This window comes from Myotis myotis, unplaced genomic scaffold (genome assembly GCF_014108235.1).
Source record: "Myotis myotis isolate mMyoMyo1 unplaced genomic scaffold, mMyoMyo1.p scaffold_m19_p_15, whole genome shotgun sequence".
NCBI classification, from domain to species: Eukaryota; Metazoa; Chordata; class Mammalia; order Chiroptera; family Vespertilionidae; genus Myotis; species Myotis myotis.
This window is the reverse complement of record NW_023416319.1, coordinates 14,257,061-14,276,265: the sequence shown is the minus strand read 5'-3', so window position 1 is coordinate 14,276,265 and position 19,205 is coordinate 14,257,061. Positions and strand designations below refer to the sequence as shown.

General features: G+C 42.1%; 1 protein-coding gene across 1 annotated transcript in view; it reads left to right on the top strand.

The window, feature by feature from the left end:
• SORCS3 (sortilin related VPS10 domain containing receptor 3) overlaps positions 1-19,205 on the top strand; it is a 514,894-nt gene that overhangs the window by 414,742 nt on the left and 80,947 nt on the right. The window contains exons 9-12 of the mRNA XM_036336059.1: positions 1,701-1,880; positions 10,740-10,886; positions 12,695-12,797; positions 17,934-18,010. Of these exons, the coding sequence (XP_036191952.1) occupies positions 1,701-1,880; positions 10,740-10,886; positions 12,695-12,797; positions 17,934-18,010 (507 nt within the window). The remainder of the gene's footprint in view (positions 1-1,700; positions 1,881-10,739; positions 10,887-12,694; positions 12,798-17,933; positions 18,011-19,205) is intronic.

Genomic DNA, 19,205 nt, shown 5'->3' with positions numbered 1-19,205 from the left:
ATCAAATAAGCTTGCTCCTTCTGAAATCATCTAAATCAAAAGAGCCTGCTCCTTTTGAAATCATCTTGATGGAGCTCTCCATGGTTCTGACATTCTAGACAGTGCTGCCCCCCTTTATTGTTGAAACCATTTCTGGGAAAGGTTGGCCAAATAAGGTAAGAGGTAGATTCAGCCTGATTATCTAATTCCTGTCAACTGCAATTGCTTGTACCAATGCTTTCCACCATAGTGACAACGGCCCCTCTCCTGCTTTCTCAGGATGTTATTACTTGTTGCCATACACATCTGTATAGTTATGCATTCTTTAACTACTCCCAGTTTTCAAATGTTTATCCTTGTCAACATTGCCTCTTGACAGTGTGAGTTCCTTGATTAAGGACTTGAGTTTATGATACTCTTTGTACAGTGCCTAAACACATATGCAAACTGGCTTTTATAAACTGCTTTGGATTCTGCACTCATAGATTTGATTTTAGAAGTGACCCACTCCAATAATGCAAACTAAAGTAACTTCAGTGACCAGAAAGTAGCAAATCATAAGAAAAGTTAGATACATGGGACTGAGAGTCCTATGACTCCACCTAGAAGACTACATTTTCAAGTATTGCAAATAGACTGTGGTCAAACCAATAGACGAGGGTCAAACCCTCGCGATTTATATTTACTGTATGGATCCTTGGTTTGCAACTTCTAATTTAGAGGCTATATATCCAAATGGTCAGAAGCTAACAATTAGTTTCTAGTCCTACCACTGAGATTCAAAACATGGTTCTGTCACTTACTAGCTATTCAATATGAAGTGCATTTGCAAACCTCTATTTCCTTAGTTTACTCCTCAATAAGATGGGAATAATTACACTACATCCATTATAGACTTATTTGGATTTGTAACTGAAATAATACATTAAGATAACTTAGAACACTGCCAATTGTTAGCTCTTTTTATTGGTAGCCCAGCCTCTTCACTTTTTGGTAAGAAAAATTGAAGCTCTTGGAGACTGACATATTCATCAGCTCTGTAGCAGAGCTTATATTATGACTGAGAACACTAAATTTCACATTGAGTATCTTTTCCTCCATATCAATGATTTTCAAACATTATTTTATTAACAGCAGAACCCCCTTCACCTAATATTCCTAGAATAGTACACAGAACTTTAGTATAAAGCAGATTTGAGTGGTTCTGCTCTGGTTGAAACAGGGTTGGAAGTCCAGAGTCCCACCCATTGGCCATGTCTCCCTGCCACTCTTCCTGCAATCCCCATGTCTCTGAAGATTCCAAAGAAAGGTGTGAAAACCATTACACTGAAACGTTTGAACACATCAATGGAGATCTAAAGAAGGGATAGGCCTGTCTTCTGGCATGTGTGAGTTTTTTCTTGCAAGGCTTTTTGTCTCTGTTAGCACCAACACTACCTTTCAGATATAAAAACAAAAAAAAATGAAAGTGGATGTATCCCTTGAAGCCATGGAAAATGATACCCACCAAAGCCCCTTATGCCCATCTTGCTGTCACTTAGCAAGGAACAGAAATCATGAAGCTCATAATTTATAGCCTTGGTCCGACACAGAATTGTTTAACATTGCCTATAAATCAAGCTTTTTCTCAACCATTTTGTAAGTCACAGTAATTATTCTGGGTCCCAGTGGGCAGGGAGATATGAGATCTGCTGCCTTACAGGCCTTCCATCTTCTTACAGGACATGCACATCATCAGTACCGATGAAAACCAAGTGTTTGCTGCAGTTCAAGAATGGAACCAGAATGACACATACAACCTCTATATCTCAGACACGCGTGGGATTTACTTCACCCTGGCCATGGAGAACATTAAGAGCAGCCGAGGTCTTATGGGAAACATTATTATTGAATTGTATGAGGTATGTAGCCAAGATTATCCCACACCTGGATCTGCCTCTCTTTTTCATGAGTTTTAATGGTATAAACACAAGCAAGTGGGTCAGATAGCCCTGGGTGAGATCTCAGCTGTACCACTTAGCAATTGTGTGACTTGGGAAGGGTCTTCACTTCTCTGTGCCTCAATTCCCTCACCTGTAAAATGGAGATAAAATATTTATCTCATGAGATTATTGTGAGAATGAGAGGTAATGTTTGTGAAGCATGTAGTGTGGGGGTTGGGTCAGAAAGCCTTCAATAAATGTATCTAAAGACAATGTTCTTGTAGGTATGAGCATAATTACAAGTCAGAAAGAAAGGGTACTTGGTCTATGTGATCTCTTAAGTAAATTTTTCAACTCTATGCTCCTTCTTATGAACTCTGGGTGGAGAAAACAATGTTATTTGTATGCTTTAAGTTATTTAGGAAATCAAAATATTTTAATTTTGTGGAGATCAAACATCAGCTGTATTTTATAGGAAACTAAAGTAAACATCAGTGATGGATGTGAAGGTTCCCCTAAAATGCCACCAAATGCCAAAATCTATGCATGAAGAATTGGCCTTAACTTACATTGAGTTTTTTCTTGTTTTAATATATGATTACTTTTACTGAGTGTGCGCTTGTATTTTTTTAAATGTCATCACTAGTTAAAGAATAATTTATCTAGGAAACCAAGTGACTCCATATAGGAACTAGATTAAACAACTAATTGTTTCAGTGACCCTAATGATGTAGTGCTTTTTTAAACCTCTAGTGACAAGTGTGTCCTTTGACAATCCTGGCCACAGTGAAGGTACTTGATTGACCACCTCGGTATGATGCATTGGTTTGAGCAAAGAAAGTGTGTCTGAGTATCCAACATTCACCAGTGACTTGGTGGTCAAACCCACATACCTGAGCTGGTTGAGGTCATCTATTCATGAAAGGTCAAGTTGTGTATTGTGGGTGGTAGGCTCAGATGGTCTGGATGAGCTGCTCCCTTGTGAGGTGTTTGCTTTGAGGACTGGTAGAGGCTTTCAGAACAGAGAGGTCAGTGCATGGGCTTCTGCTTCTCTTCTGCCAAAGAACCAGCATCTCTGCACTGGTATATAAGTTGGCTGCTCGGTCACTGGAAGTGATGGTAACATAGAAGGTTCCAATTCTTTTATCAGAGTAGAAGGAGGATTACACAAACAAATGGGGTGAATGGAAGTACATCTTAGAAAGGAGAGAAGTGAATGGCATTGATTATAAAACAAAATCAGTAGAAATATCCTGGTTTCTTAAAGAGGTAGTTGAAATGCTAAAATAATTCTTTTAAGAATAAGGTTTACTTGGAAAAATGGCCCAGATAACTTCCTAGAGTTACAAAAACTTGTAAAGATGACTAAAGAGTATATATGGTTTGGGAAGCTTCCATTTCTATGCCTATACTCAGACCAGGAAGAAGAAACGTACCTTTGTTATTGGGCAATAAGTTACGGCTTATGGGAAGGTTTAGATGGATGTTCGCAGTACTGAGGCCACTCCAACAAGTTCCTGTTTGCACAAGTGAGGCTATAAAGATAAGAGGATTATCCATGCTCCTGTGGCCAGAACCGAGAGGAGGGTAGACATTGCTGCAGATGGCATTTCAGTTGAGAAATCCCTGGGTCTCTGACCCTATTGATTATGGTGAGTGAATTTGTGACTGTGCTGTTTCTTTCCTATGGGAGCCTGAAAGCTCCTTGGTCATTTAGAACAGCGAGACACTCTCATCTGAAGTGGAACATGAATCAAAATGAAGAATGTACCTAGATCTATGTAATTTGTTTTCTTCTCACTGAAGTCAGTCTTGCATTTTTGGTCTCGTTGTGGGGAGAGAATGCATGGAGTCATTGCATCTACAGAGAAACATGATGTATCAAGCAAGGCAGCTTCTTTAACACCAGAACTGTTGAACTGGTTCCCCATTCAATTTTATCAGGTTTTATTGTGCCCCCACTTTGTGTGAAAATCCAGGAGTGAGATAGGAAAGATGATGGCTGTTACCATCATGGAGGTTGAAATCTAGTTTGTTGGACTTTGCAGAGGTCATCAAACAAGCTCCCTATTTACCTGCCCAAGATTGGAACCAATTGAGACAGTGACAGAGGATGAGACAAATAGAGATCAAACATCACCTAACATTGAAAAGTTAGGTAGGAGGAAGTGGGCTTGCTAACACTGTGCTCTAGAACTGCACCTATCCATCCAGTAACAGGCAGAAATTGTAAATTAAAAGATCTCCTGTGCAAACCTGTTTCTATAACACCATCACCCTGAGGTACAGAAGGTCTGATTTTTGCAGGTAGATCCCCAAAAGAGTGGATGTGGGGATGAGCTGTACATGCCCAGTTCCTTTTCTCAGCCTTACCTATCATTATCAGATGTCTTTCCTGATGAGAAAGAAGTGAAGAAGTGAAAGGTATGAGCCAAGAATTGGATAGAAGGTATAGATGTATAAGATTATCAGCTAACCAGTCTTACTGAATAGAAGTGATGCTTGTCAGGTACAAGAATGAGTGTTGGATAAATAATTGGAGTTAAATTCTAGAAGGAATTTAGTACCAAGGGAATAAAATGGATCCTGACACCATCTAGACAATGAACAACGTACTGAAGGTTTTTAGAGGGCAATGCTGCTTTGCACCTGGAGATACATCCTGTGATTTGGAGACAAAGCTCAATTTAATTGGTCTCTAGGGGTTATTAGACTTTAACCTTCTTCACTGGAGCTTCTCATAGAAACTGAGATTGTTATTTTCTGGACTCTGAATGCCCTTGAGTAATGCACCTGGGAAGACTGGTAAACTTTCACATTCAGTTCAGCTAAATTAACAGACTTTCATGGTGTGTACTCTGTTTGATGAGATGAGGCTGGTACATGAAACTGACAATCTACAGTGGGGCCTTGACTTACGAGTTTAATTCGTTCCGTGACGGAGCTCATAACTCAAAAATTACTCGTATGTCAAATCAAAAAGTGAATGAGTGAGACACGTGATGCTGGGCTGATGTTGTGGCATTCACTGTGACGTTCGCTGCGCCAACTAGCGGTGGGGTATTTGAAGCTGGCTTGTAACCCGAATTTTAGCTCGCAACTCAAAGCAAAAAATCGGCTGAGACACAGCTCGTATCTCGAAAAACTCATTAGTCAGGATACTCGTAAGTCAAGGCCCCACTGTACTGGAAAGATATGTATTAGGATAGTTAGTGATCACAGTCTAACGTTTTTTTGTTGCTCTTTTTATTTTTTATTTTATTTTTTCCTTTTTATTGAAATAATTGGGGTGACACGAGTTAATAAAATTATACCAATTTCAGACTCACAATTCCACAACACATCATTTGTACACTGTCTTGTGTGTTCACTATTCCAAGTCAAGTCTCCTTCCATTTATCCCCCTATACCCTCCCTCAATTCCTTCCTCTCTCCCCATGGCAATCACCACACTGTTGTCTGTGTCCTTGAGGTTTTTCTCTGTCTTTTGTTTTTCTTTTTTGCTTAATCCCTCCACTCCACCACTATCCAGTCCCCCACCTCCAACAGCTGTCAGCCTCCCTTCTATCTTTGAGTCTGTCTCTATTTTTCATGTTAGTTCATTTTGTTGATTAGATTCCACATGTGAATGAAATCACATGGCACTTGTCTTTCTCTGACTGACTTATTTCACCAATATAATGCTCTCCAGGTCCATTCATGCTTTTTCAAAGGGTAAGACTTTTATTAAAGTTATAATTTCTCATGTTGTGCAGTCACTATAAAGGAAGGTTAATGCTAACAAGGAATTTGGGGAGACTTGTAGATGAGTTGGCTTGAAGGAGGAATGTTGGAGCTTAAGAGAAAGACATGCCTGGTGGAGTCCCAGCATGAGAAGAGAACCAGGTATTTTTATAGAATGTTCAGTGGCCTTGGGGAATCTTAGGGATAATGATTGCAAATATACCACTAAAAAACTTAATGGAAGACCCGGGCATTAATTCTGTGGGCCAGTATTTCTCTGTTCTTCCCCTACATCTACATACCTAGTGGATGATGTTTGCATTCATGATGTAGTCCCCTATTTCAAGTTAGTGTGTAACTTTATATGATAATGTAACAGAACACTGTACCTGTATTCCCTTGTCGGAAATGTCAGAGGTGCCTTTAGGTACCACGGATGTGAGGTGGCTTGGGCTGACCATGGCCGCTTAAAACTACTGACCTTTCAAACCTCTTCCTGACACTGGAAAGAGGATGAAGAAAACCAGAACTTATTTGAGAATTCACCTTGCAGGTCTTGGTGCTGAGAGACCTTGGTGACCAATGGGGATCGAGCCCACTAAACTCACTAAAACCTAATAAGGCAGATGCGTTATTGTTTTCTGGTCTGTTGGAGCAGCCTACTGCTGTACAGAGTCTCTTTCTTGTTCTCTCTTTAATCTTTGCCTCAAAGTACAATATTATTATAGATGTAATTACATAATCAGGGGAGAAAATAATTATTGAAGGCCAAATAATAATCAATCTCTTCTTTAAGCCCATTCTATCAAAACAAGGCTACTGTTGACCGTGAATGTAGTCCATTTTGTGTTCTCACCATTATTCTTATGACACTCATTTTTTCACATCCCTAACTATAAACTATATTTATTCTTAGTTGTTCTCCACTGATAAATCAAGAAACAAATATTCTCTTCAACACGCTTAGTTATATTATGGAAACATTCTCTGAGCTGTCCGTCTGATGGATTTTCTGCAATCCTTTCCTGAATATTAAGCATCCAACTTGTAACTCCTTATAATAACAACAAGAGCATACTGGGCAATGCCTTAGACTGGTGTTGTTGAATAAATATATAATGTGAGCTACACATGCACGTCTAAATTTTCTACTACCCACATAAAAAATGTAAGGTGAAATTAATTATAATGATATAATTTATTTAATCAAAATATCCAAAATATTATCATCTTAGTATATGTTTGATATGAGAGATTGCCGAGATACTTTATATATTTCCATACTAAAACTACACATCTCAACTTACATGCTAAATTTTTACCAGAAATCCTTGATCATTATTTACATTTCCTAAAATTTACAGTAGAAAAAAGTAAAGTCACACACCAAAGTTATTCCAATCATAATTAAAAGTTTGCCAACCTAAATCTGGCATCAGTGTTCAAATTGGTTAAAAGTAAATAAAATTATAAATCAGTTTCTTGGTCCCACTGCCCACATTTCAAGTGCTCAACAGCCAGTGGCTATGGTATTGTACTGTATAACCCTAATCAGCTTTTAACTTTTTCTTATATATTTATTGCAGCATTCCCTGATGGTAGGTGTCATTCCCCATTGTGCCTTATAAGAGTACAGAGATACATACAATTTAGTCACATGGCTCAGATCACACAAATAGTAAATTGTGGCACACTATGTTTAAACAAACTCATGTTTGTGTGTCTAGAATGCCCAGGCTCTTCCCACTATGTATTTTTTCCACATCAGGTTTTTTTTTTTTTAACTGAGGTATAGTTTACATACAGTAAAACTTAGTCTTTGTGGTATACAGTTCTGTGAGTTATGACAGGGCTGTACAGTTGTATAACTACCACCACAATCAAAATATAGAATAGTTCTGCCCTAGCTGGGTTTGCTCTATGGTTAGTTTCGGCCCATGGACTGTAGGTTTGTGGGTTCGATTCTGGTAAATGACATGCACCTCAGTTGCAGGCTTGATCCCTGGCAGGGTCGGGGCGCATGCCAGAGGCAACCAATTGATGTGTCTCTCCCACATTGATGTTTCTCTCTCTCTGTTCTCCCTCTCCCTTCCACTCTCTCTAAAAGAAAAAAAAAAATCAATGGGAAAAAATATCCTTCTTCATGACAAATTGTTGGATGGATACAGTGAAACTCTCGGAGGCATCCTTACTACTCTGGTCTCTTTGCCCATCTTATTGATGTCTCCTTGTCCATAATGGTTACCTTCCACCCTCTGTTTTATCATGATCTTAGGTGACCCTATTTTGGCCAGATGGGCAGCTGCTATGGCCTCCACAGGGACATTTTTTCCAAAATGACCTTCATAGGATTCTCACCACAGGATTGACTCTAGGGACAGCCCAGAGCAGACCACAGTAATTGCTATTCTCAGCAGAGCCCTGGCTTTCTTGTCCTGAGGGCCCAAGGCGGTGAGTGACAGATGACCGTGCCACCTGGACTCAATGCTCTGCCAAGGGGCCACTGTCATTTTCCCTTTCCAATTCAAGTTGATTCCCAGAGGCAAAGTGGGTCATGCAGTCCTGACACCTTGTACTGCCCTCTTCATTGGGGCCACCGCCAGCTGGTACCCTTCTCCTTGAACTGCTGGGCCCAACAGCAGCAGCCCGGCTTCTGATTTCAAACAACAGTGGGAAGAAGCATGTTTAAGGCATATGCCAAGTACCTCCTTGGATGGAGATGAGTTAAAATGTGAATCTCATTATCTAATTAAATTACAGTGTGTATAGTGTGGGTATGTTGTGTTTCATGATTTATATGTACCTACATGTGTACATGTACATGCATATATGAGTCTATTAGGCTGCAACATGAATGTATTTTATTCTTGGTTTGCATTAAAAAATTTTGAAATCTGTTGTGCTTAGGTACACAAAAGCAAAGTGACCTCCAAACCTATTTATATGTGATACGGAGCCAAGTAGTAGTCAGTAATAATGTAAGGGTTTTGACCAATCCAAACACAAAGGGGAAGTGTTCTGGTTCCCTCAGACAAGAGGGAGAGTTGTGTGGCATTAGGTGCGTCTGCAGAAGAAAGGCCTTCAGAGCTACGATGGGTTCCCTGGAGCTCTGAAAGCCCCTTCCTATACCTTCTCATTCTCTGTTCTCCCGATTTTGCTCTCAGGATGTGTGGGCAACACAAGAAACACCCATCCAAGTGGTATAGCTCTCAGTGGGAAATTATGGTAGTGGCCATTCCACTTGCCAAACATGCTCCTTCAGAAGAACACAAGAGGCAGATGAATGGCTCACAACTTCTGCTGTAAAGCATCCCACTGGGGGCAGGGGAGGGGGTGACAGGAGTAGTCTTGGGAGTCTGAGTCTGACTCTGTTTTTCTCTTTTGGGAAGTGGAGAGCAAGGTGCTATGCACATGGTGCAGGGGCGCCGGCTGGCTCGGGGAAGAGTCTTCAGAATCATTATTTGGTGGTTCATAGAAAATACCAAAAGGTGGAAGATCCTACAGAAACTCAGATCGAGTTCTCAGTGAGCAGTAATTGGCCATCAGGGTTAAGAAAAACACCTTTGCAGCTGGTTTTAAAGAGTGAGGTGTTCTGAGGGCCTCAGGCTCTAGGATGAGCATATAAGATGCCAGCCTTCCTGAAATGGCACTGACTTTAAGCAGCCGGGTATCTCTGGGGAAGGGCAGAACCCTGCTATCACTGCCCCTCCCCCCCAGCTTGGCTCTCTCCTTACCCACCCTCTGGGAATCTAATTAATTCCCCTAATGGTGTTCTGTTCTCCTTCTGACATTCTTTGTCCATTTTTGGGTTTGTTTTTATTGGGGTTGGCATTCTCTTCAAGGCCAGTCAGGTTACTAAAAAAAGTTAAAAACAAATAAAAAGACTTCTTATTTCATCAAATAAATTATGCCATTAAACAAAAAAAGAATTCCACTTTTGTGCAATTCTTTCCCACTGGCGTTCTCTCAGATCTGCAATAAATCTGTTCACTATAATTCTTAAATAATGGGGGATACATACAATTAACATTTTGAGACTCTATTACCCAGAAAACCTGCCATTAAACCTTTTGTTTATATATACACTTAAGCTCTTTGAATTATCTTTTAGCTTTGGAACATGCTGGGATTGGAAGGGAAGTTAAGAGAATCCTTTTTTTTTTTTTTTGGCAAAGGATGTTGTCAATATAAATAGCTGTCCTCATTGCCCAGAACATAATAGACACAGTAGGAATAAAAGTTTGAGTAAATCTGTCCTTACTCTAGGACCCTTCTAGATAATAAATCTCTTTTAATCTAGCTCCTTGTTTTCTGGTGCTGCTCTTCTTTCAAAATATTGTGGGGGCACAAATCCAATAATTGGCCATTCTGGCAAGAGGGCTATGCATTACCTCATGTATCCATTGCCAGCCAACCGGGAGAAAACAGGAAGAGTAGGGCAGATTCTGCCTATTTCAAAGTGACCGCTGGCTCAGACCTGAAGATGATATGAGGGTTGTCCATAGTCACACACTGAGCTAGTGGCACAGCCAGGGATAGGTTCCAGGTGGCCACACTGGGTCCTCTCTCCAAAGCATATCTACCTCACTACTAACTGGGATACCTCAACTTTCATCATTAAGGAGTATGCCCGATGCCTTTAAAACCTGTTCACCAGCTCTCCCCTCTGCCGCCTCCCCCCCCCCAGCAGGAGGTGGGGGGGTAACTCCTGCAGTTGTTATCAAGAGCTTCCACCTCGGTGGGAATGCAAAATGTCAGGGATCGGGCCCTAGGGGACAAAGTGCGGGAAAAGCAGATGGGTAAGAGGGGAAAAGGACATGTGGGTTGGCGGGTGGAGGGTGCGGAGATGAACTTAAACTTTTCCCCATGTAAAGTGGGGAAAAGCAGATGGGTAAGAGGGGAATAGGACATGTGGGTTGGCAGGTGGAAGGTGCGGAGATGAACTTAAACTTCTTTCGAGGCCACCTGGCATATGGCATGTCTCACTATGTTCTTCCTGTCATCTTTTGTACGTCCAACATCCCATAGAAAATGCTGGGGCTTCTCTCTGGGCTCCTCCAAGACTGTAGGCATTTTGGCCCAACATGGTTCTCCATCTCTCACCCTTTTTCCTAGGTAGCAGGTATCAAAGGGATATTCCTGGCAAACAAGAAGGTGGATGAGCAGGTGAAGACGTACATCACTTACAACAAGGGCAGGGATTGGCGCCTACTGCAAGCTCCAGACGTGGACCTGAGAGGAAGCCCGGTACACTGCCTGCTGGTCAGTCACCCAGTCTCATGTGAGGTCCACGGGGAAGGCTGGTTACCTGGGGAAGCTGCACCAGGGGCTGTTTCCATCTGGGTGCCCTGGGAACTTGGCTAGTGACGGGCGGGGATTTCCTATGACACCCAGCTGTTGATCTGTGCACTCAGACTGCCATGCCCCTTGGGTGGAAAGTTCAGTTGAACATCAGAGGCTTTTCCTGAGAAAATACCATATGATCTAACTCTTAGTAAGATGAAGGAATGTAGAAGAGAAAGTGCCTGTGTTCCAGGGTCCCAGACAGCTCAGTGAAGGCAACATACCTTTAACTGAAGCTGATATGATACAGTTTGATAAGGGTTTGGTGGAGGTTAAGGTAATCAAAGTCCAGGAAAATTCAGGCTGCTATGTCCACCTGGAGAAAGGAATCTACCAGCATTCCTAGGATTGCAGCTATATGGGATGCTGGGGTAGGAGTTACGGAGGGCAGGATGTGTAGGATGCTATTTTCTGCCCTCAGATGCTGCAACTCTAGGTGGGGAGGGAAGACAGATAATTAACAGTGATATTCACAACCCTCAGTGCCATCTTAAAGAGGACCTGTGTGAGAATTCGCCCAAGGCCCCAGAAATGGTTATGTTTCTCCTTAGCAAACAAGTTACCTTTTGCTACTTATTTAAAATGTTTATTAACCACTGAATCATATTGTAGACATCATTTTAAAAACTGGAGATATAGTGGTAGCCAGGGCAACCATGGCCTTTCCCCTTTTGTAGTATCAGTCCAACTCCATTTTTTTTTTTTTTTTGCTTGGGGGTACTAGGAAGGTCAAAGACAATGCCTACCTATCTCTAAAAATTGGTCACAGCAAGACCCTCCCAATACAAACAAACAAACAAACGAGCACCGTATCTATGGCTTCATGGTATTTCCTTAACCTAATTTTCTACTTTCCCCAATTTTGTCATTTTCATATTTTGTAAATATAATGCATTCCTATAAATCCTTTTAAAGTATACCCAAATAGGGGCAAATAAGTAAGTGAATAAAGAGCACAAAAATATGTTTTAGATAATGGCTTCAAGTCTTTGAAGTAAAATTCAGTGAAATTATAAGCAAGAACCAAATACATAAAAACAGAAACAGGGCCGAAACCGGTTTGGCTCAGTGGATAGAGCGTCGGCCTGCGGACTGAAAGGTCCCAGGTTCGATTCCGGTCAGGGGCATGTACCTGGGTTGTGGGCACATCCCCAGTGGGAGATGTGCAGGAGGCAGCTGATCGATGTTTCTCTCTCATCGATGTTTCTAACTCTCTATCTCTCTCCCTTCCTCTCTGTAAAAAATCAATAAAATATATTAAAAACAAACAAACAAAAAAAAACAGAAACAGGGATTGTCTGTTTGAAGAAGAGGGACAGGCCCTGAGACTGTCTGACTCAGCTCCCCCTTTTCACTCCTCCCAGCGGAATCCCTCAGAGGAGCAGAGTGTGATGCGCAGCATCAGACGTGGGAGAAGGCCATTACCATCCTGGGCAAGGCATGGTCAGGGAGGCTTCAGCAGGCCAACCAGGAACTGGATCTTGATGAATGGGATGGGGGTGAGGAAAAGTGGGGGCAACATACAGGTGATGGGAGCAGGGCCAGGTTCTCAGGGCAGCTTCTCATGTGAACGTATTGCCGATCTCAGGTAGAGATGACTCCTGCCCAAACCTAAGTGTGTGACTCAATCCAATCCTTGCTGTGACTGGAAACCTAAGATCTGGCGAGGTAGGGGTGCCTGTCAGGAGCTTCCTGGAATAAAGATCTTTCCTTCTTCTCCCTCCTAGCCCTTCTGCTCCTTACACCTGCACTTGCAGACCCCTGAGAATCCATATTCCTCTGGAAGAATCTCCAGCAAGGCGACAGCCCCAGGACTTGTGGTGGCTACAGGTAAGAAAGACGTTCCCTGGGCATCTTCCTCACTGGGAACTAGGCAGGATACCTGGATCTCCAAGCCCATTCTCATAACCCAGGAGAAAAACTCCACATGCCCATAACTTCTATGTTAGTATGCCATCCACACAGTCCCAGAGCAGTCCCCTGTGTTTAGCAGCCAGCCAGAGATCCTCTCAAAGTAAACTGACTGATCAGAGAGATGATTTGTAATAGGGAATTCTCACTTGAAAAAAATGTGACCTTTGAAGTTCCTAGATCACCAAATGCAAGTTGGGCTAGTTCTCCCTTTACAGGGAGGCTTCTTCACGAAGGGTTTTAACCCAGAGCACTTTTTAATCCTAAGGTCTCTGGTGCATGTAAAGGTTTGCTTACACATGATTAACCACCAGGCGAGAGCCTGGGGAGGAGAACTTAAGGTTGCATTGTTAGAACCACTGTCCTCTGAACATCAATCAGAAATGAGGATAAAGAAACTCCGAAATGAAAATGAAAGTCTCTGGGGGAAGGTGCTCTGATTAGCATGTCTTTGATTTGCATACACCTTTTCAGGAATACATTGATGGCATAAAGCAAGGCAGGCTTCTAATCTTAGGAGCCAGAGCTCTGGTGGTGGGCAGCTCTTTACTAATGAAAGCAGATAAATTCACAGTGGCTTTCTGAGATGGCACATTCTGTTCTTTCCCATCAGCCCAAAGCTCTGTCCCTACACTTCCTGCTCTCCTAGACCAGGCTTCCATGCCCAAACCTCCAACTGTGTGAACTTTAAATACCACCAGTGCCCAAACTCTCTAATCAGATTGACAACTAGTGTCGCCTTCTGGCATTTCAGTCAACTTCTCTCAACCCCATAAGGTGGGGACCCACCACATTGAACACCACTGGCCTCAGAGAGCTTAGGACAGAGAGAGATGAAGGAAGGCTCTGTTGCTGTTCTCCTGGCTCGGGGAGTGATGGCCACACTCTGTAATGCATGGGGGTATCCCTCCCAACTCCGGGACTGCTATACTCTCTGTCTCACTCAAGGTTTGCAGGAGGCTTTGGACAGGAGTAGAAGCAACACTGGGAAACTATAATCCCTAATAAAAGTTAATGTTATTTAAATGTGCAGCCAGGCTCTGTTCTGTGTGGCTTCCCTACCCTGAGCTTGAGTGTTTTCATTGGCAAAGTGGGAATCATAGCAGTGCCATAATAGAACTGAACAGGAGTAAATGCAGCACTGGATTGAAAGTGCTCAGAACAGTGCCTAGGACATATGGAATCCTGGATACATGTTACCTATTATCATCATGAATATTCCAGAAGTTAAAGCCGCTGATGGTGCAACAGAAGAGGATGATTTGCTCATCTCCTTCCATAGAATCCATGAAGTAATCGTACACTTTGTATACACGGAATGAATGGATAATACCTGTTAACCCTGATGTCCTGCTTTGCAGGCTGAGCTCTGACCATTGTTAGCCTCTGAATGTGGCCTAGTTCTTTAACCCCTGGGCTTTGCATGTCTCACCTATAAAACAGGGATGTTTTCTATCTTGTAAGGGCATTTAAGAATTAGAGAGAGAAGAGTGTGTCTACCAGACCCAGCAAAGTGCTCAGAGCATAGTGAGTGCCATTACTGGTGGTGGTTATTACTTGAGACCAACATGTGCCTCTAAATTAGTCTAATGCTAAGGCTTTATAAATGAGCAAGCCTGCAGACATTAAAGATTTGATTGTTATTTTTATCCATAGATATATATCAGAATTGACTAACTTATTTTTTTCTTCCCTTTTTAACTCTTGTAATTTTGCTTGGCTTTTTGCCAGACCCTGGGACATTGGAGGGATATAACATAGCTGGCAAGATCTTGATAAAGGCAGAGCTACATCACTGACATGACTCCTCATACCCAGCCTCTCCTTACCCTGCTTGCTAACTCTCCCTGCCAAGTTATTTGCTATAAAAATAATTATGAAGTTAGCCAAGGGTTTCTTCGGTGGCCTGCATAGAGCCTGTCTCTCCAGGTCCCTTTCCCCGGCCCAAGCATTTCTCCTGCCTTCAAGTGTCAGTGACCCGGGGCTCTCTCCCCTCCACTCTGACTACTTACTGCCTCTTCCCATCACTCATTAAGATGTGGTCTCAGGGAAGCTGCATGCCCTGAAGAAAGTATGCCCAGGATTCATCTCTAATCCCTGTTGAGTCCATCAGAAGACAGGTGGAATTCCAGTCTAGAGAGTTTGGCAATTGCTTTTAGCAATCAGAAACGCTAGAGTTCTTACCATTGTGGTTTCAAACCAGCACTCAAGACCTCACATCCTCACCATGGCTTAAAGTGTGCAAAGTACTTTCCTGGAGTTTGTTACACAAGGACCCTATGGTGTAGAAAAGGCTATTACTCTTCTCAATTACCATTGAAGAGAGGGAGGACCAGGGGGAAGTGTCTAGCCCATGCCCACATTCCCTCTGGCTCCAAGACTAGTCTGTCAAGTAACCATTCAGCCAGACCTAGCCCGAGCCCTTCACCTACCAGCTCCACAACTAATGGGGCTTCCTGCCATGCCTCCTATAAACTCTGAATGTTCAAACCCTAGTGTTGTCCCTCCAAGGAAGCACTTTCCCTCCCTGCAGTGGATTGTAAACTCTGCTTCCTCCTCCTCTGAGCCCTAAATTGCTCTGGGGAGGCATCCATGATGTTGAGAGAAGCATCTATAACTCCAGAGACTCTAAAATATCTCTCTCTCTCTCTCTCTCTCTCTCTCTCTCTCTCTCTCTCTTTCTCTCTCTGACTCTCTGTCTCTCTGTCTCTCTTTCTATCTTTCACTTTTCTTTCCCAACTTTTTCAGGAATAGAAAAATGTCACCCTGAAGGAACTGGGGAGTAAGCAAGTTGTTTAGAGCTGCCAAAATGTACGTGGCAAACCTCCATGGTTTGGCAGCTATGCTATTGGTGAGAGGAGCTCCCTGTTCTCCATCTCACACCTCCTTCCTCCCACCTGTCACACCACTTAAGTGGGGAACAGTGACACCTTCCAACCTGGCCAATGGCTGGCCGCTGTGGTAACCTTTTCACTTCCATTTTAACCAGTGAGGCCCATTATTCAAATCTTCCTTCTCTGACACCATAACCCAGACTCTTCCTGTCAGAGATTTCCCAGGGGACCACTTAGGGACTGAACCTCCTCAAATATCAGATCATCCTGGAAACACTCTGCGTGTCCCTCCATCTGGGAATTGACTTTTTGGTCCCTGTGATCAGCAACATTTCTTTCAGGGTTCCTTTCAATTGACAGAAGATATTTCCAAAAACCGACTTTATTTTTAGCCTTGGATTCTCACCACTGCAAATACTCCACAATCAATTTTATTTGAGCTATGAAAGAGAGGCTGAGGATGTTGGTAGAACCAGTTTTGAAAGAGGGTAAGAGGTGATGAGACATATCCTAAGAGCCCAAGACAGGGATGGCAAATTCTGACTCTCAAATTCTCTCTCTGTCTCTCTCTCTCTCTTTCTCTCTCTGTCTCTCTCGTTCTCCCTCTCCCATTTCTCTCCCCCGCCCCCTACTCTCTCCCCCTCTTTCTCCCTCTATCCCACCCATGCTTGGAAGACATTGCTAACCAATCACCACACTCTATTCTGTTTAAATCAAATATGGCTTCAGAATCCTATTAATACTATGGTCTAGGCAACCATCACCAAGCAACCCATTCTCTGCCCCATCCTTCTTATCTTTATCTGTATCTTCCAAAACCTGTATCTGTAGAATGGGATTCCAAATTCAGGATAGATATCCCCAGAGCTGCCTGCCATGTCCCCCTCCCCCATTACACTTGCACCTCCTGCCTGAGCCCTGAGCCCTGAGCCCTAGGGTTATTTTTGGAAGCCTGAAAGTCAAAACAACTAGTATAGCTGTGTGCTCCTGGTGCTGATGGGAGCTTGACAAGCTGGAGTCTGACTTTAATTTCTTATTTTGAAACATTAAATGTCAGGAACTCAATTAACATTTTCATTATTGCGTTTTTATTGTGTTCTTATTTAGGCTACAGATGTGTGGGAGCCAACATTCCCTTCCTGCTTTTTTAAAAGAAAAAACATCAGTCAAAATGATAAATTCTTACATGTTTAGGGTACTTTCCTGGTTCTCAATACCTCCCCAAATGCACATCAGCCTTGGAACACGATTCAATCATGTATCTACTCATTCATTCATTCATTCATTCTACAATTAATATTGAGGAACTAACTACTACATTTGGAACACTGTTTTAAGCTCTGTGGAGGATGGGGTGTTCATTGGGGACAATTGGAAAATACAAATATCTAGAACATCACGATCACTTTCTGTTATAATAAATATAACCACAAAGTGATGAAGTATGAGAGGAAGAAAAAGAAGGTGAAAGACAAAGAAAGAAGGGATAGAGGCAGAAATGTGGCCAGTCTAGGCATAAACCAGGTGACTGCTTTACCCACCACGCTTGATGGTCATGGTCTGCTAAGTATAGTTGTCTTATTCTAAGCACTCTATAATTTAGGTTGCATCATCTATACTATTGGGTTACTCAGCTGCCTGGAACTCCAAGAGACATGTTGACAAGTTAAAGTAGAAAATACATATACAGACACACATATGCATACACACACACACACATAAGCGTGCGCTCACACACACACATACCTTTCTGATATATATATATATATATGAAAGTGTCCTCAGCCCAGCTTCTTCATACATGTCTACTCTTCCACTCTTTGCCACCTTTATGGAATAATTGTTGAGATCAATTTTTAAGAAATTATTAGTGTGCAGCAGCAAGCATGTCAAACTCGTAGCTGAGGCATGCAGCCCACCGGCCGCAAGTCTGACATGCTTGGTGTACAGGATGAATAGTTCAAGAGATCCAAACTAATTAGTATTAAGCCTTTGAAATTTTACCATTTAAAGACTCATTCCTGTCACATTGTTTACTTTTTTTCTCATATTGGGTTTATCTTCCTGTTGGATTTTTGATATGACACCAAGAAAGAAAGTGTACAAATAAACCTAAACATCACTTGGAAAACCTTTACTCACTGTTCCCCTCTCCCCTAACCCCAAGCCCTCATAATCTGTCAACTGCCTGACTATTCCAAATACTCTGCTTATGTTTCAGGCAACATTGGCCCGGAGCTCTCATATACTGATATCAGTGTGTTCATCTCTTCTGATGGGGGCAACACGTGGAGACAGGTAACTGGGAGATTTGGGGACAGGGAAGAAGCATTTTGGGCAATCTCTGCCAAACTATCACCTTTCCTATAGATTCTCAGGTTCATTAAGACTCTGTGGTTTCAAAGAAATGGAAACAGCTGTTCAGTTTGGTCAATTGGGCCAGTAGATAGATGGCCAATAGGTTCAAATGGGAAGACCACTGGGCAGGGAATAGGAGGAACTGGAATTTTCTCAATTTCTTCCTTATTTTATTCAGCCATATGTGTGGAACAGTCACTAGATGTGAAGTACTGTGCTGGTTGCTAGGAATGCAACCAATAAAATGTTTCTATCATTAATGTGCCATGGAATCTTCTTGGCAAAGAGGTCTCTTCACCTTTCCGTTTGTTTCTTTACCTGCAAGTTGAAGGGGATAGACCAGTGGTCGGCAAACTGCAGCTCGTGAGCCACATGCGGCTCTTTGGCCCCTTGAGTGTGGCTCTTCCTAAGCCTTAGGAGTACCCTAATTAAGTTAATAACAATGTACCTACCTATATAGTTTAAGTTTAAAAAATTTGGCTCTCAAAAGAAATTCCAATTGTTGTACTGTCGATATTTGGCTCTGTTGACTAATGAGTTTTCTGACCACTGGGATAGACTATTAAATCAGCAAAGCCATGGAAGTCTGTGGTTAAGTATTGTGTAGGTCCAGCCATAAGTGAGTATAAAAAAGCTTCATAGGTACATGGCCACATGAAAAAATAATTCAGTTGTACAAACATTTGGATCAGTGCTATCCAATATAACTTCAGCACTGATAGAAATGTTCTGTATCTGTGCTGTCCCATGTGGTTACTGAGCACTTGAAATGTGAGTGTGATAGAGAAACTGAATTTTGAATTTTGTTTTAATCAATCTAAATTTGAATAGTCTCATGCGGCTACTCTGTTGGCCAACAGAGATTTATGCGATGTCAACTAGGTGTCAAGTACAAAACCAAGAAAGCAATTGAATATTTCAGATTCCTTTTCTCAAGGAGCTCAAAATTACCTAGAGGAAATGAGTTCATAACTAACTAGAGCTTAGGATGATTGTTTCAGTGGCATTGTTAGCACATAGAGAAAGAAAAGGAAGGAGTTGTTCTATTTGGGGAAACTGGGAAAGACTTTATAAGATGAGATGACATTTTACTAAGTCTTAAACATAAGAAGATTTCTACCTGGGAAGAAAATGG